This window comes from Schistosoma haematobium, chromosome 1 (genome assembly GCF_000699445.3).
Source record: "Schistosoma haematobium chromosome 1, whole genome shotgun sequence".
In the NCBI taxonomy this organism is placed as follows: Eukaryota; Metazoa; Platyhelminthes; class Trematoda; order Strigeidida; family Schistosomatidae; genus Schistosoma; species Schistosoma haematobium.
Window position 1 is genome coordinate 71768698 of NC_067196.1, and position 27209 is coordinate 71795906.

The 27209-nt window shown below is 34.6% G+C and overlaps 2 protein-coding genes across 2 annotated transcripts in view; one reads left to right on the forward strand and one right to left on the reverse strand.

Annotated features, from left to right (window-relative positions):
* Positions 1-797: 797 nt before the first annotated feature.
* LEO1 (Paf1 complex component) lies at positions 798-13756 on the forward strand. The gene is made up of 10 exons (XM_051209592.1): positions 798-892; positions 932-1027; positions 1068-1117; positions 1157-5167; positions 6918-7050; positions 7839-8068; positions 9171-9246; positions 10389-10653; positions 11053-11096; positions 11954-13756. The coding sequence occupies exons 4-10, from the start codon at positions 5040-5042 to the stop codon at positions 12017-12019; spliced, it is 942 nt and encodes a 313-aa protein (XP_051075051.1). The 5' UTR covers positions 798-892; positions 932-1027; positions 1068-1117; positions 1157-5039; the 3' UTR covers positions 12020-13756.
* Positions 13754-27209, reverse strand: part of YTHDC2 (3'-5' RNA helicase ythdc2) — a gene marked incomplete at both ends in the record, with an annotated part of 43587 nt that continues 30131 nt past the window's right edge. The window contains 10 exons of the mRNA XM_035732853.2: positions 13754-14149; positions 15525-16022; positions 17224-17861; positions 18860-19045; positions 21364-21409; positions 21965-22160; positions 23384-23478; positions 23532-23638; positions 24602-24767; positions 25571-25687. Coding sequence (XP_035585718.2) covers positions 13754-14149; positions 15525-16022; positions 17224-17861; positions 18860-19045; positions 21364-21409; positions 21965-22160; positions 23384-23478; positions 23532-23638; positions 24602-24767; positions 25571-25687 — 2445 coding nt within the window. The remainder of the gene's footprint in view (positions 14150-15524; positions 16023-17223; positions 17862-18859; positions 19046-21363; positions 21410-21964; positions 22161-23383; positions 23479-23531; positions 23639-24601; positions 24768-25570; positions 25688-27209) is intronic.

Consider the following 27209-nt stretch of genomic DNA (forward strand, 5'->3'; position numbering starts at 1 on the left):
GTGTAAAGTAGTCCATCTGCGACATGTCGCAGACTACAGTTACAACTTAAGAAACTCCTCTTTAGTGGTATTTCAAGTCGGAAAAGATTTAGGAGTCCTGGTGCCCCATGATTTTAAGTCTTATGCTAACTGTGACAAAAATGCCTTTCGAGCAAACTTTGCACTGGTAACATTGAAGTGCATTTTTGGTCAGTTTGACGGAAGAACTTTCCAGTTAATCTTCAACAGTTTTATCCGTCCCCATTTAGAGTATGGAAACAGTATTTTCTCCCTCACTCCAAAAGGATAAGAAAACCCTGGAGCGTATCCAACGGTGAGCCACGAAATCAGTCCATGGACTCAAATTCAAACCATATGAAGAGCGCCTCTAATCACTTAACTTTTACTCATTAGAGGTGACCTTATGGCTCACAGTATCCTCAAGACTTCTGGACATCCTCTTAAACACCTACCTAAGCTTAGTCCCAATACTAACCTAAGGGGTAATACCCAGAAATTGGAGACACAACATAGCAGAACGGACTGTAGACACAACTTCTACTCCTTAAAAGTTGTAAAATGCATGAATTCGCTGCCGGACGAGTTAGTCCAAGCGACTTCCCGGGAGTCCCTTAAGGGGCAACTTTATCTATTCTTAAGGTCTAAGGATAGTTTCATACTATGATTTACCAATTTCTTTTTCCTCTTTCATCGTTAACATACTTAGGTTCCGGCCTGGAGTTATTCGTGATCTTCTGCTACTAGACACGGAAGCCTGTTAAGCAGAAGCTCCTTCTATTCCGACCACAACCATTTGAACCGTTTGAAGGCGGCTGTTCCAGATTTAGGCGTTACGTTAGAAATATGGTGTTAGACTATGATTCAGATGTATCTGACGGCAGTGCTCCAATTGGTAAGCTGTATTTCTTTCGAAGAGTAAAATAACAAACAGGAGAAGAAAGGGATGAATCTTCAGACCTCAACTCGTCTAGTGATGGTGAGGAACGAAATCGTGTAACACAGAGGAATATTTTTGGAGATGATACTGGTTAGATAATCTTGTTATATATCTCCATTTAATTGTAAAGATAGTGATAAAGAAATACAACCAAGGCATAAACAACCACGTTTTAAAGAAGTGAGACTCATTATGTGTATATCAATCTATCCATTGTAGCTCATATTTTTTTTCCATATAGATGAATTAATGTTTAGGGAGACGTCAAGAGATTTGACTAAGCATTTATGACGGAATTTATAGCGATCGATCTATGCTTATTTCTTGGATCTGTCGAAGGATACACCACTGTCAACATCTTTCCACTCATTATTTTGTTTCTGCGAAACATTCGCACTAATTTCAACATCTTAAGACACATCTAGGACATTCTAATTCCTGTAAACGTACATTGAAGTCTTCCAGTATTAGTTCGTATTGATTGCATCAATCTTCCCACTGATGTTGGGGAGTACGATTGATCAGTATTTAATCAGTTAGGAAGATTAAAAAAAGAACGAAAATGAAGTTGTGGGATCAGTGATCAGAATGAATATGCTTAATATGGGTCGAGGAGGATAATGTGATTACGATCCCTGCACCCAGCGGAATACAAATGAATAATCCTTCTTAGTGTCGAAATGATTAGTATTCGGTGTTAATTAGAATCTGTTTATAGATCAATTAAAATTACGAGGCCAGTAATACAAATAAATACATATAACATTGAGTGAGAGTAGATTCAATGTTTACTTAAATATTGCGCAGTGAATCATTTAATATGGATTAAGTAAGAAATGGTAAAGTGGATCGAGTGTTAATTAAATTCCCCACTTGTTCACAAGATTAATAATAATAAAAATAAGGAAAGATGTGTGAATGGTAGTATTAATCATAAATGAATCAGGCAAACGCAAGTTATAAAACTATGAAGGGGGGAGTTCTTCATTAGTCCACTCGAGAATCATACCTCCTTCAGGAATTAGTTTTAAAAGGTGTGCAATTTTAAAAACCATCTCTTCACCATCTAAACTGTATTACCAATCATTCAAACTACAAGCAGGCTTACTACGTTTTGAAGACTACGCTTGTAACTAAAACATATTTAATTGACATTCACACTAACCTCAGCATCTTAAGGTACACTTAGGACATTATAATTCCTCTAAACGTGCATTTAAAGTCCTCCAGTTTTAAAATTGCTATATTTCAGTGATGCGCGTTTCATTACTGCTGTAAAAAATGCATGACTAGTATTGTTTAATTCCTATCCAAATAACCATTCGTGGACGTGTGGGATGTACTAGACAGCAAAATTAATAAACACTGTATCATTCCTTATGTAGCTAGCGCCCTGGTCCTGACAGGTTTACCCCTGAGATTTTTAAGAATGGCGGTCCAGTTTTAGCAGCGAGGTTGACTGAGGTCTTAGGTAGAATTTGGGAACTGGACGTAATCCCATCTGACTGGTCTCAATCACTGATTGTGCCAGTCTATAAGAAAGGACAAAAGTCCTCTTGTGACAGTCACGGAGTAATCAGTTTGACTAATATAGTGTCTAAAATATTAGCTTCAATAATACTTCGACGCTTAACTAAAGCTCGTAAAGAGCAGACTAGAGAAAACCAGGTCGGTTTTCGACCTGGACCTGGTTGTATAGACCAGATATTCACACTACGTCAAGTTCTAGAACACAGACACACATTCAGACGCCCCACAATGGTAGTATTTCTCGACCTCAAGGCGGCATTCGACTCTGTTGATCATGAGGTTCTATGGCAGTGTTTGTCACTGAAAGAGGAGTACCAAAGAAGTACATTAACCTTGTGAAGGCTCTCTACTCGAACACAACTGGTCGAGTGAGAGCTTATGGCGAACTGTCACCAGAATTGATTACCTCAAGTGGTGTTCGTCAGGGCTGCCCACTCTCTCCATTCTTGTTCAACTTTGTGGTCGACGTACTTTTAGAGATAACACTTTCCTCGTCTAGATTTCCAGGGGTTGAACTTCTACCGGGAGGTTCACTTGTTGACTTAGAAAATGCTGATGACATAGTTTTATTTGGTGAAGACTCTGACAAAGTGTAGAGTCTTCTGACCACTCTAAGCAACAATGCAAGCATGTTCGGGATGCGATTCTCTCCCTCGAAATGCAAAATGTTGCGTCAGGATTGGGTTGCATCGACACCCGAACTAATGATAGGGAGTGAAGTAATTGAGCGTGTCGATAGCTTCACTCATCTTGGAAGTCTCATCAGCCCTTGTGGTCTGGTGTGTGACGAAATCTTAGCCCGGATACAGAAGGCTGGACTAGCTTTTGCCAACTTCCGTCATTTATGGCGTAGACGAGATATCCGTCTATCACCCAAAGGACGGGTTTACTGCGCAGCAGTTCGTTCCGTCCTATTTTATGTCAGTGAAACATGGCTGGTAAGAGTAGAGGATATTCGTAGGTTACTAGTATTTGATCATAGGTGTCTTCGAAACATTGTTCGTATATCCTGGGACCATCGAGTAAGTAACACAGTCGTTAGGAAACGGGTACTAGGTAAGGATGGCAAATCGATCGATGAAGTAGTGAAACATCATCAGTTGAGATGGCTGGGACACGTGTTACGTATACCCAACGACCGACTGCCTCGACATGCGATGTTCAGTGGTATAGGAGTAGATTGGAAGAAAGCTAGAGGCGGCCAGACCAAAACATGGCACAAGTCCATGAAGTCACTGACAAGTGGACTGAACCATGTTGATAGGTGTAGACTACCTGGTTGGGGACCGCGAGATGATGGCATCCGGTGGTTAGAGACCCTGAATGACATGGCTCAAAATCGTTTGCGATGGCGCAGGTGCATACACTCTTTGTGTTCTCGCAAATTTTGATCTCTTTATTCTTCCTTGTCTCTTTTTCTTCTCTTCCCAAATTTATTTCACTGTATTATACTCTTTGAATAACATCTCCAAACACTAATTTTCCCGATTACTGCTTATACTCTTATTACCTCTACCACCACGGGATTTGAATCGACCACTGCATCTCTGTGCTAATGTGGTGTGGCAACTCGAACTGATGTACGTACGTACCAAGTTCTACGTTTTTACTGACTGAACTAGCGCCTTTACATTTACTAAATTATTAACGCTACATATAATTCCAACACTACTTGATAGGTCAGCTTCTTTTATACGTATCTGTATCATAAAATAACACCTATTTGTCACTGAGCTTATTTTATATTTGTTTGATACAGAGGGGCATTATCCCAGTTATTGAAGTATTCCTTAAGCTACATGTTCGAACGCCATTCCATCGACTTGGGTTTGAGCACTAATCTCTATGAAAGTTTATATTAATAATTGGTAATTGAATAATGGTAGTTACTGTCAGCCTTAATCCTTAAAACTAAACATGAATATACTACAGGGGTATAGCTACTGATCTCTTCAAAGTATAGCTTGGTTTCGATAAGACCAACCATAAGCGTAAAACCGTAAGTTAGTTTATAGGTATTCTAATGTACATGTAATTTTACAACCCATATATTACACATTTTTAGCTAAGGTTTCCGTTAGTAATATGCAAAACTTTAAGTGCAGTCAGCCTAAAACCAGCATTTACGTCTCTCTTAGTTTGAGCCTCATACGGTAGGGTAGAATTGCTAAACAGTCTTATAAACATCTGAACCGCACGTCATATACTACCCAAATACGTGGATATTTTCTGTCTACACTGACTTGGCAATATAAACATGTGTATGACTGGTAGGATATTTTTGTTTCCAATTCAAAAATCTATGTAGCCTGTATTGGACAGCTAAATGTTTAAGAATTTACATTTTTGATTGTTACAGGATAGTTCCGAAGAATCAGACCACGAAAATCAACTTAATGACAACGCTTCGGAACAACAGGAAACAGAAAACGATTCAGATAACTCACCTAGCCAAAATTCTTTGAAAAGAAGACTTCAAGATATCCGATCCTCTTCTAGTAGTCCTAATAATAATGGTTCTCGGCAAGATGATGGTAGTGAGACGGGTGACAATAGGTCACAATTAGATGATATGGCCAATTCTAATGATAATGAAGGCCATAGAAGTAATACTGACGATGTAGAGGATGATTTGGCGCATGAACCGGACGAAACAAGAATATCTGTTGATTTTCCACTGATTCGTGCGGATTTAGGCAGGTACAGACTTTTTGGCATTAAAAAGTAATTAAATATAATGTAGCTGTAGTAGAGTACTTCCTGAGAATAAACGGATTTGTCACTTCTGGGGTTTTCGTTGTATAGTGATGGACATTAATTATTTTTTCAGCTGATTTTAATCGTAATGACCTTAGCTGGATTTTCGAATAAACATATACATGAATTATCCAAAGCTACTAATTTTCAAAGCCATATAGTGTAAGCTTACACATGTCATTCAGTCTAAAACCATCTTAAAGATATTTCAATCGTCCATACGGTGTGTTCTTAACCACTCGCTCAACTGTGCTAATTATAACCACACGATAAAGATTTAAAACTAGGTAGCGTGACTCCAAATCGGTTGAAGTGGTGCAGATCCATCTTTAATTCTCAGCTTCAATATTATGTCGTGTTCTTTGTTCCTTAGATCCTTTTTAAGCAATTTTAGACCGCATTTTGTTTACTCCTTTTTGCAATTATAGTGAAGACAACTATTACTCCTTTGGCGTTTATCTTGCTAATTTAATCTCTGTACTAGCGTGATGTATCAACCAATACACATTTTCTTCAGGCCTTACTTTATGGCTAACTGACTATGTTTCATACTTCAAAATCATTCACAGTGACCCATTTGCATTCACTCTTCATCTTCCTCTAAATCCTAAGTTTATTATGGTTCCACTCATGGTTTTCCTTGATTTTATCGAATCCTTTTGGGTTGTACTTGTGTGTCCAACTAGTGACTCGACACTGCAAAATTGAAAGCTTAGAACGATCTGTATGTAATCGGTCTTAAATACCTGTAACTTGGGTTTTATAGTGAGGTTACCAGGTTGGTAAAACCACCATTATTAACGTAGTTTTTTCTTCTGGTCCATCAGGAAGTAGTATGCTTTTCACGCAATAGAAGTTGTGACCGGATATTAAAAGTAGTTGACTTAGAACCATTAATGTAAAAACTGAAACTTCATTGAGTCTAATTCGGTTTGGCTTTTCAGGTAGGATTACTAGTCTCCGCAAAATTAGACTGAAGCGAGTCTGTGTAATTTATGAATTCCAGACATAAAATAACAGGGAAATATAGGCTTTCTGGATGTCTTCTACAGAACTCAAATTCTTCCAGCTCATCGTCGGCCTTCTTCGTTTTGTAGATTTTCCGAAAAGAATCAGTCAGATTCAAGTCTAGTCATAGATGAATTGACCCATTTTATAAGAACGGATCGAAATTCTTTTGATAAATCAGCTCAGACGCAATAACTTTTAAGACCTTGATCTCTATAATCATTTTATGTTTAACTGGAGCTTGAGAACACCAGGCCAGAGAAAATCAGGTAGATATGAGATGGGACCGCAAATGAATCGATGGAGTAATAACTCTGTAACAAAAGCATATTTTCTGACGTGAAGCTGTAACTGAATCCTTTGACCTAAAGCCATCATCTATTTCGGTAAATAAATGTGACTTACCTTTAGATATGAGTTTTTAGTTAGCAGTTTGTAATTTTAGTCGTAATTTAGGGATTTATTATCTCAAAAAAAATCCTTGTCTTAATAGCAGAGAGACCAGTCACATGCAAAAATATTTCGGAAGAATGTTAAGTGAAAAATAATTATTTTTTACACATTCTGAATTTCTTTATATTATCTGACTTTATTTTTAATGATCCTTGTGAATAAAAAGTAAAAACCTCATCCAACGAGCAGATCTTGCTTACCTCAAAACTAATTGTATTTGTTTTTCGATTAGGGAGGTACATCTGGTAAAAATGCCTAATTTTTTGTCGGTTGAAACTCGTCCGTTCGACCCTAACTTTTACGAAGATGAACTGGATGAAGATGAAATTTTAGATGAAGAAGGACGAACACGTTTGAAACTAAAAGTATGATTCCTTTTGTTAACTCTATAAATCATTATTTTGATAAATTTCCTCCTCAACTTCGCATATGTAAATAAGACTCATTTAACAGTATCTCACTTATTTTTTCAGACAGCGGTGTACTAAAATCAGTATGATTTGTACCATCTAAGTAGAACAGCTCATAATGTGCGATATGTAAGGTCTAAGTTTGGAGTAGGGAAAATATGATATACTCAGTAATTAGGTCTTGGTGGTTTTTAGTAAATACGAATGTTAATAGCTATATCACAAAATTTCAGTGAATCGTCCTTTGGGAGAGTTACCAAATAGCATACTAAAAGACGCAACGGACCAATAGCATTTAAGATATTTCCCAGTGGGAAATACGACATGAAGGTGACAAAGAAATTCAAATTTTCTAAATAAAATTACAAAATTAGGTCCTTTCTCAAGTCAGTTCTGCGGATCTAACGTCTCCAACACTTCGAATCAACACCTAATCGTAAAACTGATAAATCCCTCCCTAGTGTTAAGTCTTGAAATTTTTATCTAACATTCTCGAATAAGTAAAGTATAATCTCTGCTTACAAAGTACAATTTGTTACTATGTTTTCATCTCATTATATAAAGTGTAAGTCAACAACAAAAGCTCTCATATTAGCTCATTTATGTGTTCCTTTTTATACTGAAACAAATCTTATTAATTTATTACTTTACTGCATTCGGAAATTTGATAGGACTTCTATCCAAGCATATTTATGTCTGCAACTACATGAGTGCGTTTTCATAGAGATCTTTTAATAATTTAGGTCGAAAATACTATACGTTGGAGGATTGGTAAGACACCTGATGGTGAAATGATTCACGAATCAAATGCTCGTATTGTTCGTTGGTCGGATGGTTCTCTGTCGCTACATCTTGGGGACGAAATTTTCGACATACACAAAGTAGATATTCAGTCAGACTATAATTATCTGTTCATACGAGAAGGTAGTGGTTTACAAGGACAGTCAAGTTTAAAAACCAAATTAACATTCAGGTTTGTGTGTAATCGTATAATTCGTTCTTTTACTTTGAATTAATCTTATTTTTGGACACCGACAAAAAGGATCCTTATTGGTTTGATCTTTTCAAAATTTGACTTAAGAATTTATGACGCGTTTAATATCGGTCAGTGCAAATGACTGTTGCCTTGATAAGAAGGCTGAAGTTGCTCATCTATGGTGGAAGCCCTTTTCTATCTAAATGATCTCAACTCACTGACTGCCAGATTGAATGCTACTACCGACTACGAATTCTGAACCAGCCTTTCTAAAACCACGTATGCCATTCAAACTGGCTTTCTTCGACGTCAACACACTAATTCAGGTCGGACAACAGATAGGGTTGGCCTTGTCCTTAGAAAGTCCCAATATAGATGTCTATTGTTGTATTGTATATTGTGTCGTGCATATATATTCTGGTGCCTCATTGTACTAATGCTTAGGTTTTCAAATAAATAAATAAATAAAAAGAATTTAATGCTTCAATATATTAAAGAACACTTTTGCTCAGATCAACGCATTTTAAAACTGTCGAGTTATATAAGCTGAATAGTTTTATTTCCAAAGCTTTCACTGTCGTTCTGCACAAATAGAAGTAACCACTGATGTTGTGCACTTAAGCTTCTGACTATTCTATAGATAAGCTGTTTTTTTGATAATTCATCCCATTGATAGTCTAACTTATCAGACACTAAACATATAGAATTTATTCGTTATAACAACAGTGTACCTTCTTACTCGTAGCTTGTTCTTTAACTTTCTAACCGTAATATAAAAAAATCCCAATTGGTTGAGTCTACATGAAGTGATCTCTTCCTTTATACAATAACAAGGTATACAAATATGTAATATTTTTTTGGTAAGCCAACTAATGTGTTGACCCAAAAATTTTTTTAGAACAATTACCTGATGTTTAGTTTATTTGTCTTATCCGGCTAATGACATTTAATAAAAATAGGCAATAATTTAATCATAACAGAGATGAATTTTAAATTAGATACATTATTGTACAACTTGAACTAAAATTTTCTTATTTATTAACTTTATTTTATGATTGAAATAAACTTGTTAATGTATTTATATTTTTACAACATATAGGCCACATTCAACAGATTCATTTACGCATCGTAAAATCACATTATCACTAGCAGATAAGACAAATAAACTACAAAAGGTTAGTTCACTTATAATTTATAAAATTATTGCCTATTTATGAAAATCTGTTAGTTTCGTATGGATATACCATTTATTATGGATCCTTTTTATCTTTGCTTGCATATTTTAAGTTTAAAATTCATGATTTATAATCCAATATTCTTAGTTGAAATTCTTTTTGATGTTATTCGAAGTTGGATGGCAATAACACACAAGAGCCAAGTTTTGTAACATTTAGGCTTCTCGAATTGTGTGGATTTGCATCTAGAATTTTCGTGTTCCCACTGAAGCCTATATGCAACACCCGTTGATTGAAACCCGATGGTTATCTTACAGGTTATTTAATTACTCTGGCCAACTGATATGCGAATTGTATTGGATTTCGATAACTTGATGCATCCTGTTATCAATCTACTAGACAAAATTGGTTAGCCACTATTTTCACAGAGCATTTTTTACGACCCTTAATTTCTTATGAGATTACATATTAGTACCAGGATTCAGGTTGCTTCGTCCTTAACAATTCTAAATAAAATAAGATTTGATATCTAGATTTTATTGTTAGCAATTACCAGACAGTATCTTAATTTTGTTCTCAACGATTTTCATATATCAATACAAAGAATGTTGTTGAGTTATGTGGTAACTTAACCTGATGCAAAATGTGCCTTTTTAACCAGTGAAACCTCGGGTTCGAAAACTATTGCACTTCGGTTTGGACAACCGAGTAGTATCACTAGCCTTGACAATAAAAGTTTGATTTAAAGCTGTGAATATGAATTTGTATTGGGTAAATCATTTATATTATTATACGTACTCGTACTTAACATATCTTAATATGTATCCCAACTTAGAACAAAAGTCTCAAGGCAGTATGGAGAAGCAATCGGTGGTTGGAAACAGATTGAAATCGACTCATGTTCACGAACTACTGAAATGTATAGACGAATCTGTGATATACACTTGTTAATTGAGTGTTGTTTCGGTCACTTATCCGTTTGAACTGTGATCGATGAAGCTATGACGAAAATTCGAAATCTACGGTTAAACTGACAGTGTTTCTTTTTCTCGAGTTTAATATCTTATCTACTACACACTTCGTTTTTTCTGTTACTTATTGTACTTCCAAAGTTTCTTACTCTATATATTATCTCAACTTAGGTCAAAATTCTTCCTGTTACGGGTGCTGATCCAGAATCAAATCGTAATGTGCTTGTGAGGAAAGAGGAGGAGAAATTGCGTGCTACACTCAGGCGCGAAAGTCAGTTACGGCGTATGCGTGAAAAGCAGGCCATGTCAAGAAGTAGTTTTGGTAGTGAACGTAGGCGAAGTTACGGAGAGGATGATGATGAGGATGATGGTAATACAACATCTCTAAATGCATTAAAAAGAAATGCGAAAAACTCATTGTTGGCTGCACGTAAAGGTAAATTAAATTTTAGGATTACTTTGTTGGCATTCCTCATAAAAATATGTCAGCCCATCTATTCGGAGATTTACTTTACTGAGAACACAGGTAAAAATTTCAGAGTGCCTATAAAATGGTGCGTAATCTACCTAATAGCTCATATATATGATAATGTTTATTAATGATCGATTACAAGACTAAGATCACGTTAGGTAAACACACGTCATTGCTGTTCCTGTGATCTCGTTCTATTAAATATTCCACTCGCGTAATCTGTATCCTCATTCTCATATCAACAAACAGGCTATATTTCTCATAATGACTGTTTAATATTCCATGCTCTTAATTTTTGGAAGTTTTTCTACTTTTTCTGTCGTATTAAGTAATACTTTTTGTATTGTTTTTCAATCACTTCAGATGTTGCTGCAATTTATTCATCTGATGAGGAATCTCTAAGTGATGTAAGTTGTAATAACTGAAGTAATACACTATGATAATATCTACATATCTTTCATCCGATTGGTTTAACTATGAAATATCACATGCAAATGTATGTAGAACTTGGTTGTTATTAGTGAAGGTAATTCAACATGTAAATAAAATATGATTTTAAACAGATCGAGAAATGGATAGGTGAATTAAAATATTCTCAGTATAGTAATATTAAACTGACTTGGAATAAATTTATAGGCTGGATATACTAGATTTAGTTACAGAAAAATTAATTGTTTTCTCGTTGGAATTTTCACTTCAAATTGTTACTACTTCTTAGAATTAATGTAACTTTAATCCCACGAGAATCTGTACATTAGTGCTTCAAACAATTTATCTCCACCTATTTGGTCATTGATTCGAATCTTAGTTCTGATTACCTCATTGTAAAACGTTTCATATTATCTCTAAGCTTCATGTAGTTCGCTTAGCATGTTTATTTATTTATTTGAACTCATAGATATTGGTATAAGAGTGCGCCAAATATATATGCGCCACACAAAACAATGAGAATTTAAAGAGAAGGAAAAAAAGGTATGGAGCGCAAAAACAGAACAATAACGAAGAGATTGGTGTAAGGTAGTGTAATAATAATAATAGTAATAACGGGGGAACGGAAAGGTACAATCAGAAGAAATCTTTCAGTTAAGGAAGATACAACCACTTTTTACGAAGAAACTACTTTTCTTGCTTCGCTAAGCATGTGTATAATTTCAAATCTTAGTTAAGAAGACGGAAGGAATATTTGGGAATAAAGTGTATGTATTTTTTGTTCTTAACAAACATTCTGCATTCCAACGAGGGTGTCTTATTTTTCTTTTTACAGATATCAGAACCTCGACCACGTAAGAAAGTAAGAGCGAAAATAAGTGATGAAGAGGAAAGCGACTAAAATAAAATACTTTTCCACTGTTTTCATACGATAAATTGTACATAATTTATTTATTAAAAAAATAAACAATTTTCCTTTATCATAAATTTTCTTTAGATTCCAAATGGAATATAGTAAAACATAACATATTATTTACCTTATTAGTTAGCTTCTCCAATTAGGTGTATCAACACGACTTAACCTTGTGCAATATACTTGAAAACATCACTGTTACATACAATAGTTATGGTTTAGAACAACTTTACCAGCATTATAGAAAAAATAATTTCATAAAGTTATAAAATAAGCAATGCATAAAGGTTGTTAGAATTTTTTAATGAGCCATGTTTTTGACTACTTCCAACTAAATGACGGAAGCAAATTATCCGATGAGGTTGGAATACAGCCTATCTCGCTGTTGTTTGTAGAGTGATGGGTGTAGTTATTTTAGACAATGCTCATCGTAAATTCAACTTTCACAGCTGTTTTTACTTCTCATTTCAAAAGGTGGAATTCCTCCTTTCATCATTTTATTATCCACTCATGTTTCCTTCCAACTTCTGTTTTTATCGATATGTTTAAAATCACTCAGATTCCAGCTAATACATCTTAAGCGTCCCTCTCCTATTATTTTCATTTTAGTCTTCGGTTTGCTTTCAGATAAGCTTAATAACTCGGACGAACAGATACTACAATGACTTTGTATTCACTAACCACGTTAATTACGAAATTGTATTTATAAACTTAAGTGTAATTCTTTGTCAGTTAGTAGTTTAGTCTTTTAATGAAGGAAATGAGATATTTTCACACTAGTTGTAAACAAGACAGAATTCTGATTTCGCTTAACGATCGTACGATAAGTTATAATGGATGATTAAAGTATACAATTACATGTTTGGAAATGCATTGAACAGTCAGGATTCCCGCTGGTAAACTCCGAAGTTAATAGTCAGTATATTCATAAAGAGAAGGTAAAAAGAAAAGGTATTTTCATTTTCTTTTTAATATCACTTTTTATTGACTGTCGAATGTTAACAGTTGATTCGTATAAAGCATAACTCAAATAGTCTTATCATGACGCTTTTCATATTTAGGTAGCCATGTTTTTTATTTTCACATTTTACAATGACGTCAAGAATAATATGTGACACTGCTACAAAGCTTGTCAGTCTACAAAGAAATACAATTATAGCCAGATGTCAGAAAGTATTCCTGTGTTCTAAAACCTGATGAAGTGAGTATTTGATCGATTCATTCATGATCAAGTCTGAAATGATACTGGTTTTCATAAGTTTACCATTCACAAGCTTCATATATGTGCATAAGTCAGTAGTTAAAAAAATGAGCTCATTAGCAATAATCGTTGATAATAATGGTGAACTTGTTTTTATCATCTTTCAGTTAAATTTTACGTGATGAACAGAATTTGTATTACTAGTGATGTGATAAGACAAATCAACTAACATATGTTGTCATTCTATATCAGAGCTGACTAGTGGTGTTAATGAAATACTTTAAAGTTGTACTTTTTATCAGTCACTTGATTATTAACCCTTCCCCTTTCAGTTAGTAAACTAAGAGATGAGAGAATAAAGTTAAAAATGCAACTGAACAAATGACAAAAGCAACCAAAAATACACTTCAACAAGTTAAAATATAAACAAACGGAAGTTGTGTAGATGAACGCAGTCAATAACAAATGATGAACTAGTATATGATCTTGCTTGAATCACACGGTCGAACAATGAAAGAAACTCAGTTATAATTTTTGTTTGTATCATCATTTAATAATGCATAGATTATATCATTGATGTCACGAAAAACAATATCATTTCCTATTGTTATGTTATTATGATTAGCAGTTGGATAGGTAACATCAAAATGATTAGTTACAGTATTTAGAGGATGAGGACCATACAGAGTACCTGGACTGTTTTTACCTTCAGATGTGGTCGGAAGATGACGTATTTTACTTCTTAGAATTTCGTATTCACTGCTTTGGTGTTTTTTATTTTCCATTACATCCAATCGTTTTAAATTAGGTAACGAATCCCATTTAAAGTTTTGAATGTTAATATGCGTTTCTGAAAAATCTTTAATCATATCACTGATTGTTAAATTGTCCTTGCCTTTTGATAATGAAATATTAACCTGAAATAGAAACAATGTGAAATCGTTGAGGTTCATTCTTATTTTAAGACATTGTAATTACTTATGAAGCGAAATTAACTAGTAGTGAATAGTATGCTGTGGATAATCTTTTGAATGGCATCCAGACATTATAACAATGATTATTATATTCAGAAGTCTAAAAAAAAGAAAGGGAGTGAATAGTTGAGCTACAAACAGATAAAAGTGCGCAACTCACTATGCACATTAACGTAATCTTTTGTAATAACATGATGATTGTTTACTAAATGACTAAAACAGTCAGCGTTGGATTAGAATGGAAGGTCATCTCTCATTCTATCAGAACATTTATATCTATACTCCCATTTCCGTCACTTTTTTCGAATGAAATATTTCAAATTAATTAGATAAGGTTACTCTTTGTATAGATTGCTGGTAGATAACTTGAGTAGCTCTGATAATTCTGGGTAAATATGTTCTGACTACAACATTTTGTGGCATATCGGGAAGTTGTTTACAGTTGTAAATATTTAATAACATTGTATGTAATGAAGTTTGTCTCTACAGTTATCAAATAATCTACCATACGTCATCTAAGAGGGAATTCTCAATGAAGTATACCAGTCATACTGTGGTGTGTTCTGCTTATATCGACATAAGTATAATATAACACTAGTCAGGAATAGAATGTCTGGTAGCAGATGGTTGAGAAGATCGAGGAGGAAAGAACGGCAACAGAAAGTAATTGGTATGGAAATGCTGGCACAATGAAGTCTGAGACAATTAATGGACATTTTGCGAATGAAGTATTGGAGTATGGTTTTTCTAGTTTACAAGTAACTATAATTTTTTGCCTAATATAATTGGTTGTCCTCACCTATGTTCGCCTTCACTACATTACTTTTAAATCGTTCCAAATTTCGTTTCTAGTATACACAGCGGTAACATTTTGGATATATTTCATTTCCAGTTCTACTGCTATACCATATAAATGCACTGCATACTTTTTTCTACCTATCTATCATATAAATATCTAATATAATTTTTTATTGGCACAAACGTGTAGGAACTTCCATTCGCTTGCCATTGACTGTGATAAAATAATTCCAATATTAATATAGTTCATTCACCAGGTATAAGTTTATTTAATTGTCTTTTTATCACACAGTTTGTGTGAGGACTAGTGATGTTTATCCGAATGGAAGTAGGTACAGTGGAGTTCGGTCCTACGATTTCGTAGCTGTAAACTGAGTATTTTAATCATTAGACTACCGTCCTATATCACTTTTGTTAATAAATAAACGTGTTACGAAATGTCTTGGACATTATAAAAAGCAATCAAAAACGGTAACTGGATTTTGACTGCTGAATTACGAACAACTTGGGGCTAACTCACTTTACACGGTTGGTAGACTGACATGGAATCAATGTCGTCAGTTGTATTTGAAGGGAGATGATATTTCCATATTTCTGTGCTTGAACTGTTTATTTGTTTGATTGGATTGTACACACTTGTATTGTTATCGTCTTTGTAAGCTTGAAACGAATACTGTTCGCGGGGTTTGTTGAAATTATTGGTACTTAAAACTTGTGTTAGTTTTGGATTTGTGATTGAGGAATAATTATATCTAAAATTGTTTTGTTGTACCGAGCTCGTGTTTGATAAAAATATAGGAATAGTGATGTTATTTTCTGCAGTGGTAAAAACAATCGATCCATATCTATTACTCACAGGCTGTTCACTAATTACTTTCATATCTTTAGGATCGTCATCAACCCGATTATAAAGTTCTACTGTCATAGGACGAGGACGTGCCCCAACACCGAATGGTTGACGTAATCCTAGTGCCTTTTCTTCATTGGTCAAAACATTGACCAAACACTTTAAAACTGCCTACGTTAGATAAAGTAATAATGTATAAATATAATAACGCAAAAAGTTTATCATCAGTTAAGCAACTTGTAACTTCAGAGGTATTTTTTGAGAACTTACGGTCTTAATATACTGTCTCATTTATGGTTTATGAATTTTTAGACCAAACGCAAGGCGATTTCTTTCCAACAACTTTCTCCCTTCTTGATGAAAACATTTCTAAATTCAGACTAGATAATAATCAGACCTCGGCATGAGACTGTGTAGCAAACATCTCTTTAAATTAGCAGTCTCTCAACAGATCTAAAGACGACAATTCATTTTTTGAGGCGTTTCAGCTAACCACTTTACTCAAATACATGACACGATATCCTTTTACATAAAGTTTTAGATCTGTAACTAATATAAGCTCATAAAAATAATTAAACTTATAGAATTTCTTTAAACACGTTAGGGCAGGTTAGCAGTATAAACTGCAATAAAATAATCTCAATAACTGTAATAACTCATAAGTAAGATTATTTGTTTTCCTATGTCAATCACACTATGAGTCTGTAAAGCAAAACTTATACCATGTAATTCTGTGGAAACTAAAAAGTTCAATTAATGCAGCAATTTAGAGAAGAAATAGTCTGAGTAAGAAAGTTATGATTCAATCCCTATAACTTCAAAGTATTTTTCGAAATAGTTTTCTACTGGGTAACCTAAACATGACAAACAAGGATGTGAAACGAACAACTGAATTGATTCGATAGCCATCGTGATTGGAAACTGTAGTAGGTTGCTGATTACCTTGCAGAGAATAAGTAGATTAGTAGCACAGATAAAAAACAAAAAATACTAATAATATTTGACAGTTGGGTGAAGATTACTGTAGGATCATCCCCAATCTTTTGGACAAAAAAGTAGTCTGTCTGTTGTATTTCACATAACTGATTAGGGATTACTGAATCTTGTGAGTTAGTTGAAGTTAGGTACACCATAGGATTATCGCTCAGTAGCCAAGTGTTTGCATGCGAGACAAAAGGTCCTGAGTCTGATCCCCAGTAAGGTTGTGAACACACTATTGAGGATTACCATATTAGGACGAAACAGCTATCCAGTCTTTCATAGTTCTAACTAGATGTTTAGCTTAGGTCGTTCAATGATATCAATAGTACTTGGAAATCACAACCATCTACACCGATAATCAACTAATTGATGTTAAACAGTTTTACATTACCTCATCTTGTTGTGAACGTTGTTTCCCTGGATTTTTCAAACGACGCAGAAACAAAGCATGCCATTTTTGTCTTAATTCTGTCACCATTAATGCTTCATTTGAATTTACGGTGAATCGAAGAAATTTATATGGATCTAAATGAAATGATACGACATTATTTTTCTGGTCTATTGTTGATAATGAAGACTCTATATTCGGTTGTTCTACTGACGGATGACTAAGTTTAGTCTGTTTTTGTGAAGACAGTGATTTTACATTATCGGAACAGTCTGAGTTATGCAAAGAATTAAAATGTTTTAACATTTTTAGAGCAGAATCATCTAGTTCCGAGCTTTTAAAACTAGAACTTCTTGTCGTATCCGAGTCAGACAACATACTGCATGGATTTTGCTTGATTGTTTTTTGTTGGATGTATAGCGATTGTCCATTGTTTTCCAAAAGCGATGTGGCAATCATATTGATTTCTGAAACAGAATTAGAGTTTAAATCATTTTCCAATCTGTCTTTTGGATTCATGCAAGCTTTGCCGGCATTATCTTCATTTTTGTTACCTATACCACTACAGACTTCTTGTTTGTGAACTGAGTTTTTGCACTCCTGCCTTTGTAGTTCTTCCAAAGATGTTTTAAGATTCAGGTCTGGAATCATTAAAAAGTCATAAATAAAAAGGAATGAATTTGTTCAATAAAAGTAGTACGCATTGAAAATTTATCTAAGAACTTGTTTCGTTTAAGTCATCTTTCAGTTTGCATCTGATTTTAACTATTTTCAGAAAACGGATAAATAAATAAAATGAATACAGTGTTTATAATGAGATATGTATTCGGAAACAAGAATACTTTTCTTCAATAAGGAAGCTGTTTAAACGTTTTAACTCAAGATCGAGTCATCAAGAATATTGCTATGTAATATGGATTCACACTGTTCAACACTGTCAATGCAGATCAGTCCCCGAACAACCCAATGAGTTTCAAGAACATATTCTGAAGATTTTCATATTTTTTCAAGTTGTTTTTAAAATTTAATCTTTTCAACGTATCCAGAGGAAAGTATTACGTCTTATAAAGAATCTAAAGTTTTTTTTATAGAAGAGATTAACTACCCAAATATTGGTTACTGAATTAGTTATCTCCAACACAGTATATATGGCAAATTTGGAATTAGATAACGAAAATCATCCACAGGAAAGACCGTTCTTTGTACTCAATATAATTTTTACCATAACTCAGACCATCATGCTAGCAAACGATCTCATTTTTATGGATAAATGCACTAAATATTTAGATCTATAAATTCAAATACAGCTATCAGGTAAGGAAGTAAAGTTAATTGCCAATAGGTATGTAATTTTACATCCAAAATGAAATGTCCTTCACCATAATATTAGATAAATTCGGCTAATTACTTCGTATTCAACCCAACTAAAAGGTGTTTAAGTGACTGAGTTTCGAATAACTTTTATAGTAGTGTAAGATGAGTGACTAGTGTAAATTTGTACCCATAGACACTAAACTCCTGTCCGTTTTAGAAACATTTCCCCCATATCACTAAAGCATTAATTGATATTTGTTCTGAGCCACATTGTTACTATTACGTAGAAAATAATGTATTTTACCGATTTATTAAACTTGCTTACCATTTGCAATCGAATGGGTTTCTTTTTCTATCTGTGGACATACTCTAATCGATCCGCCCATTAGCGCTACAGTAATTGGTGAAACGATACTTACACATCGTATGACCTTTAGTTTCTTTAACGCCATGTGATCTGCATTGCTAGATTCCGGAGAGGCGTGTAACTTTGGATCAGTTAAAGTAAGCACTTCATTAAAAAAAAGCCAATCACAAGGTAAATTGTTTACGTTCATTTCTTCTCCATTGGAATTTGTGGCAATCACAGATTGGGGATCAAGCACAACCTGAAAAAGAAGTTGGATTAGTGTTGGTCTTAACGACCTTGGAGCGTGACCGCAGAGCCCTAGGGACAACTGCTTGAGGCCGGTCTCACACGGCCTTTTCGTGGAAGGTTTTTAATGTGTTAGCTTCGTTCTTCAAAGGGCCTTACCGCCGGAGACGGAAATCCGTGAGGTAAGGTGAGGTGTGACATTTTTAGGGTCGACCTTTTCTAACCCCATTCCTCCTTGTGGGAAGGCAGCATCGCTGAAGATGCTGGTTTTTCGGGGGAAACACCTTACTGCTGTCACACCCCTCTACAGTCAGCAGTACGACTTCGCCCTCAGACCTTGAGTTGGTGCTTTTAGTCTTACTGTTCTCCAATCGACCTGCCTGGCATGGTAGAACCTACAGGAACATATGTTCCAGCCAATATAGCTCGGTTGGGTCATCACGATAGGCAAACCCGACCACCATCTGACTGGTTTCAATCACTGATTGTGCCAGTCTATAAGAAAGGACAAAAGTCCTCTTGTGACAGTCACGGAGTAATCAGTTTGACTAATATAGTGTCTAAAATATTAGCCTCAATAATACTTCGACGCCTAATCAAAGCTCGTGAAGAGCAGATTAGAGAAAACCAGGCCGGTTTTCGACCTGGACGTGGTTGTATAGATCAGATATTTACACTACGTCAAGTTCTAGAACACAGACACACATTCAGACGCCCCACAATAGTAGTATTTCTCGACCTTAAGGCGGTATTAGACTCTGTTGATCGTGAGGTTCTATGGCAGTGTTTGTCACTGAAAGGAGTACCAAAGAAGTACATTAACCTTGTGAAGGCTCTCTACTCGAACACAACTGGTCGAGTGAGAGCTTATGGCGAACTGTCATCAGAATTGATTACCTCAAGTGGTGTTCGTCAGGGCTGCCCACTCTCTCCATTCTTGTTCAACTTTGTGGTCGACGTACTTTTAGAGATAACACTTTCCTCGTCTAGATTTCCAGGGGTTGAACTTCTACCGGGAGGTTCACTTGTTGACTTAGAAAATGCTGATGACATAGTTTTATTTGGTGAAGACTCTGACAAAGTGTAGAGTCTTCTGACCACTCTAAGCAACAATGCAAGCATGTTCGGGATGCGATTCTCTCCCTCGAAATGCAAAATGTTGCGTCAGGATTGGGTTGCATCGACACCCGAACTAATGATAGGGAGTGAAGTAATTGAGCGTGTCGATAGCTTCACTCATCTTGGAAGTCTCATCAGCCCTTGTGGTCTGGTGTGTGACGAAATCTTAGCCCGGATACAGAAGGCTGGACTAGCTTTTGCCAACTTCCGTCATTTATGGCGTAGACGAGATATCCGTCTATCACCCAAAGGACGGGTTTACTGCGCAGCAGTTCGTTCCGTCCTATTTTATGTCAGTGAAACATGGCTGGTAAGAGTAGAGGATATTCGTAGGTTACTAGTATTTGATCATAGGTGTCTTCGAAACATTGTTCGTATATCCTGGGACCATCGAGTAAGTAACACAGTCGTTAGGAAACGGGTACTAGGTAAGGGTAGCAAATCGATCGATGAAGTAGTGAAACATCATCAGTTGAGATGGCTGGGACACGTGTTACGTATACCCAACGACCGACTGCCTCGACATGCGATGTTCAGTGGTATAGGAGTAGATTGGAAGAAAGCTAGAGGCGGCCAGACCAAAACATGGCACAAGTCCATGAAGTCACTGACAAGTGGACTGAACCATGTTGATAGGTGTAGACTACCTGGTTGGGGACCGCGAGATGATGGCATCCGGTGGTTAGAGACCCTGAATGACATGGCTCAAAATCGTTTGCGATGGCGCAGGTGCATACACTCTTTGTGTTCTCGCAAATTTTGATCTCTTTATTCTTCCTTGTCTCTTTTTCTTCTCTTCCCAAATTTATTTCACTGTATTATACTCTTTGAATAACATCTCCAAACACTAATTTTCCCGATTACTGCTTATACTCTTATTACCTCTACCACCACGGGATTTGAATCGACCACTGCATCTCTGTGCTAATGTGGTGTGGCAACTCGAACTGATGTACGTACGTACCAAGTTCTACGTTTTTACTGACTGACTGACTGAAAACAATTTTAAGGGCGAAACAGTCGAGTAGATAACAATAATCACTCTTGTCATAGGAAAAGTTTAAAAGAAGTGACATACAAAGCTTTATTTGTTGCTATCCTTGTTTAGGACGTACCGTTTTCAGATCTTTCTAGATCTGCCTTCGTTTTTATGAAACACATCTATTATGGTAGGCAAGTTAAACAAGTTCAAACAACCTAATTTTTTTATCAGCCTATGAATCTTTCAAGACAATCAGAAGTTTGGGTACTAATCAGTTGACAAACTGCTCGTATGTTCTAGTTATAATGTGCACATATAGGAGCTTGTTATATTATTTAAGCAAACAAAATTACATGATATTAACTGGGTTAGTGTTTTCGTTGGTTTCGGTTATTCTGTTTAGCGATTTATTGCAAACATTATCCCTCATCATTTTACGGGACACATGTCCATTAACATTCTGATCCGACGGTAATTTTGGTACATGTTTGTAATGACCTTTGGTTTTATTTTTGTTGTAGCATAGAACAATAAGGTGCGAAGTTCAATCTTGGATTACCTTTGTGGAACAACGTAATATGAGGGATGGAGCTTGAATTATAAAGATCCACCAAAACAAAGTTATTCATTCACTGCAAAACATGCAACCATTTTTATGGTCCATTACTGATTATATAAGGACTGCAGTTACATGTTGTTGACATCCTATACAAAAAATTAATTGTAAAACTTACTGGCGATGAATTTCCATTTACTATTCTCAAACACGAATTCTTCCTATCTACTTGAGCTAAATTTCCATACATACCAGCTACAATTGCAGCTTTGACAACAGCCCAATTTTCCGAATTGCTGTTAAGGTCTCGAATATCTCCACTTCCTTTCGTTTTTACGAAGCCAGAAGCTCTAATTTGCCCAAGTAGTTGAGTTCTAAACAGACAGTTTGTAAAAGTCATGTTAATGAGGTAATTTTTTCAGTAATGCCTTTCAGTTACTGAATCAAAATTCTACTAAAGATTTCCTAAGGGCGTTTCAAGCTTAAGACGTAAAAATAAACCAATGAAATCCTTACCAGAATTTTCGTTTATTAAAAAGATTATGAAATTCACAGTGATTATAGAAGCCAGTAAGACGTTGTGGAGACTATTGAATTTCATTGAAATCATGAGTCGATCTAAGTTAATTTACCAGTAAAATTCGACAATCTCTACAACGCCTTACTGACAGTGATCATTTGCTAACCAGTGACTAGCTTTGAGAGGAAATTTCTGGAGTTCTAATGAGAAGCCGTCTCAAGTGGAGCTAATCCGTGAAAGTTGTGAGGAAGTTGCCCACCAGAAACAACTGAAGGTCGCACAATGTCACGGATTGTGTGAGGTTAGACATTAGCGTCGTTAGAAACAGAACTGGTGTTTTAGGAATTCAGAGTTCGCTCGCGAGACTAGAGGTTCTAGGTCCGATTCCCACGTGCAGGTTGTTGATACTCACTTCTTAGGAGTCCCGTACTAGCCCGTAACAGCCGTCCAGTGCCTTCAGGTTTTCATTGTTGGTCTAACTTTGGTCATGATTTCAATGAGTTTATAAAAGTATTTGAATATGTTAAAGAAATTAAGAAGCATCTAAACACGAAATCTTCCAGTTTTAAAGAAAAATATTCATGAATACAATCCTAGGTGTTATTTAATTAGAGATTTTATTTCACCATACCAATTTCTGTCTTTTAGACACTTCATACAGTTTATAATGATTGTTGTTTCTCATCCCCACAATTTACTGTGATGAAAAGTTATTGTTAATTTGTGATATTCAACTGGAAAAAAGACATTTAAATTGAGCTGATGATTGATAATATAATATAACTTGTTTGTAAGATTTGAGTGATAGTTCTATTCATCAGTTTGATATTCCAAATTTGACTCAGACTTATAATGGACTATGACATTTGTGTACTTTTTGTGTGTCTATCATGAAACTAAACAACAAGGCATGGTAATGTTATTAACACTTGACTGATTGCGTTCTCATTTCATTATCACTACCATTCGTAGTCAGAATAAAAAAGCACTATGACCGTCATAATTTTTAGTCAGTAAATCATGTGCAAAATTCATTCGCGTAAATTCCTTATACTAAAATATAAGAGATAAACCCACCGAATAGCGATAATAATTTCAAAAGTTGCTGTAGATATAAAATGTTCTTGACAAAACGCCTTCTCCCATCCTTCTGAGCGAGATTTTTGCCAAAACTGAACGGACAAATTTTTTTTAGTACTATGTTTAAAAATGATAACACATATACCTGGAAAGCTCTTAATAATACCATATGGTCACTATAACTGTTTGATGATAAACCTCTTCGAACATTCATCAAATCTCGTCGTTCAGCCGCATTTCTAGGTAGTGTAACTTCAAAAACCAATTGAATAAAAATATGAAGAATTAATTGTCCGTGGTAATTTAGATGGAAGAAAAAATTAGTACCAACTTTATAACCAAATTAGAAAACAAATGATATGTCAACAAGTTGTCAGAAATCAACTACATAGTTTACAGTAAATAATTTACAGAAGTAGGATCAAATGAAATGTAGGAGATACCTAATCATCATAATTATCTGTGAATGTGAAGATGATAAACGTAATTGTTGAAATGACAGCGTGTAATATCAATGTAATAAACCATTTGAATAAGAAACATCTTTTGTGATAATAATATAACGAAATCATTAAAAATGGAAATACTTCTGTAAGCGTGAAAGTAAAATATGATGAAACTTAGGGCATCCAAACAGCTTTTGTATGCAAAACTGAGGTTCCGAGTTGCAGATGATTAAATCATCTCCAATATCAAGTAGGTTTAGACGTGGACTTCTCTAAATCTTTGCCTGCATCATGTAAATGATATAAAATGCTGAGCTTACACTAAATATGTTTTAGATGAACGTGTTCCAAAATACTTGATATTTGTATTTGTACACCTGAATATTCCAATATGCTAAAATTTACAAGTAATCAGATGTTTTCTTATGATTTGGTGTACAAATGGTATCAAAACTTCCTAATAAATGTCGAAAATTGTAATGAATATATATATATATATATATATATATATATATATATATATATAGCGAGAGAGAGAAATTTAACTAAAACTAACATGCAATTCACTTGGTCTTGTTTTTACTTGAATCTTCCCATTGATGTTTAGGACTGGTATTGATCAGTCTCTTATTGGCATATGTGCATACTGTGCGTATTGCCTCGATATTGCCTTAATTTATAAGCATTCCACTGCTAGCCACTAGCCATCTTTACTTATAAAACTAACAAGTGATAAAACATGATCAGTAATTCTAAAATTTTAACTTACATGGCTCCGTGTACGACAGTATGCATGCAATTGTAAGAATTGGATCAAGGCATTTTAATACAACGCTGAATAGAACCATTTTAGCATAACGAGGTGGTATAGGCATGTCACAAATATGATAACCCAATTCAGTTAATTCTTCAAAAGTGTCCAATATATCCATTTCCTAATGTTAAGCGACAAAGCGAATATACGTGATTTGCATATTACTTACAAAAATGTTTTAGGATTCTAACATTAAAACTAATGTGTGATTTTATTCAGATTTCAATTTAGAAATTTTTATATGCATAGTTGTAAATGATATCGTGATATGGTAATATCAGCAATAACTCAAAGCGACATCTTTGATTTGGCTAGTAGATGACAAAAAAATTCAAGTCGTTTGAAAAGTAAACATTTTTTCCTTAGTGGGTACCAACATTCACTACACCTAGGTCTAGAACATTTGGTTTTCACCTAATGAGATTTCAAATATTCAAGAACAAAAATGCACCTCAAATAATTAATAATCAGGAGTATATATTTAGGGCAATCTAACCTAAACTAATAAAACCTAACGTCCATCTCTTCAACTATTTAAAAGTAATCTAAATGTAAATCCAAGTAACTTATTTTTGACGTTTGTCGACTCTTTTTTTACTTTAAATCGCTTACTTTTTTCATTGGTCATTTGATAAATCTTGAGGGGTGGTTTCGAAAGTCCTTAATCTTGAGCCAATTTAAATAGCTTTGTGGGAACAGGAAAAGACCGAGGAGGATTCTCATATATATACATATATGTTTTATGTGGCCAATTTATTTAACGTTTATAACGAAAACTATGCTTTCCTAAAAACATTTTCTTTCTTTGTGCATTGTTGGAAACTTCATAATACATAATCAACTTTTCAAAATCTTTAAAAGTATTTTCAGATAAAGAGAAAAATAAATTTTCTGTATCAAGAGATCTTAAAGAAATGTGGTTACTTTTAGAGTTTCAATGGCCTTTTCAGAAGATTTAAGTGAAGGTGGTTTCGGCAATGCACTCAGTACTGTTTGTAAGGAAATGTTTGATGATGCAAGTAGTCGGGCTTGAATACACATCTAAAAATGAAAACAAACAAGCATTACAAAGTAGCAATTTAATGTTTACGAAAAATCATAATATAATTAAAGTCTTCAATGTAAGCTCTTAGTAAGGAAAGAGAAAATTTAATCAAAAACCTATAGTCAGCTGTAATGATTAGTTTTTTTACCCGTGAAAATCATTGTCTCTCCACTATTGTTTTATTGTTCGAAAGTAGAAATTAAAGTAGGTAAATTAACCATTTTCATACACATAATTTTTTAACACAGAACTGATTCAGATAATAAATAATAATCACCTTTTAATTATTTATTAATTAAGTTCTAAGTTTTGCTGTTACAGAGTTTGTTTTTATTAAATTTTATCACTTCAAAAGATTTAGTACAAAAGACAGTATTTCACAAAGCAGCATAACGATAATTCTTTTTCTTTTATTTGCAATTGATAAAATTAGGCCATAAGTGTAGTTACTTCTTATCATTTCATTTTTGATTATTTTTCACTTTAGCTGAAAATAATCTTAAAGATTTTGAAAAGTTGATTGTGTATAATGAAGTTACTTTTTGATGAAGTTTTTTTCTGAGCTGGATGGTTTGATCGTGGAGCTTTCATCGTTCTTCTAAACGACATCAGCACAAACTTCAGATAGAAGTGAACTGTTCGAATTTCTCCACATATGGTTCACAGCTTGTCCTGTAGACCTCGATGTTGATTGGTTCTTGTTGACCTCAGACCTGTCATTGTTTACTTATTTGGTTTGGTTGTATCTCCCATTGGTTTGATTTTTGTTTCTAGGTTTGTGCAGAATTTCCCTGATTGGTTGATAAATTGGATCGATTTCAATGTGCTTGTTGATTGCTGATTGACCTGAATGCCAAGCTTCTAAAAATTCTCTGATGATTTTGGAATTCCCTCTGTCCAAGAGTTCCACATTTTTCCAGTCAAATGAGTGTCCTTAGTTGTCCACGTGCACTGATATAAGTGGTTGAAACTATCCATTTGGGTTTTCACTCAGTCAATAAAATAACTGAACTTCAAAGAAAAATTAAATGTTTGTTTATAGTTGAGCATTAAGCAGTTACTTCTGTTATAGCAATCGTTTACTTATAAGCTGACTTTTGTTGCAAAGAAAATATTTTCACTTATTAATTTTCCTTAAAAAGTTTCGTTGGATCATTACTATTCCATTGTTTGCATACACCCTATTTATGAAACAAAGAAGAAAATTCAATTATTTTTGTTAAAAAAATTGTCAATCGAACCTTTGCTTCACAAGACGTTTACTCAGTTCTGAACCAAACAATTTGGCAACAATATTACAATTAATTACGATAAATTATCTATTAACATCTGTTTAGTGTTCTTCCAACCTCTTGATGTCATTTTTCAACTAACTCAAAATGATTAAAATCCCTTAACTAAGAAGACAACTGGTAGAGCCTATGAAAGCATGCAGATAAAATTTTACGTTGTAAATAGCACATTTAGAGACTTTAGTTAAAAATGTAATTGAAATTTAGAAGCATACTTTTACGGGAA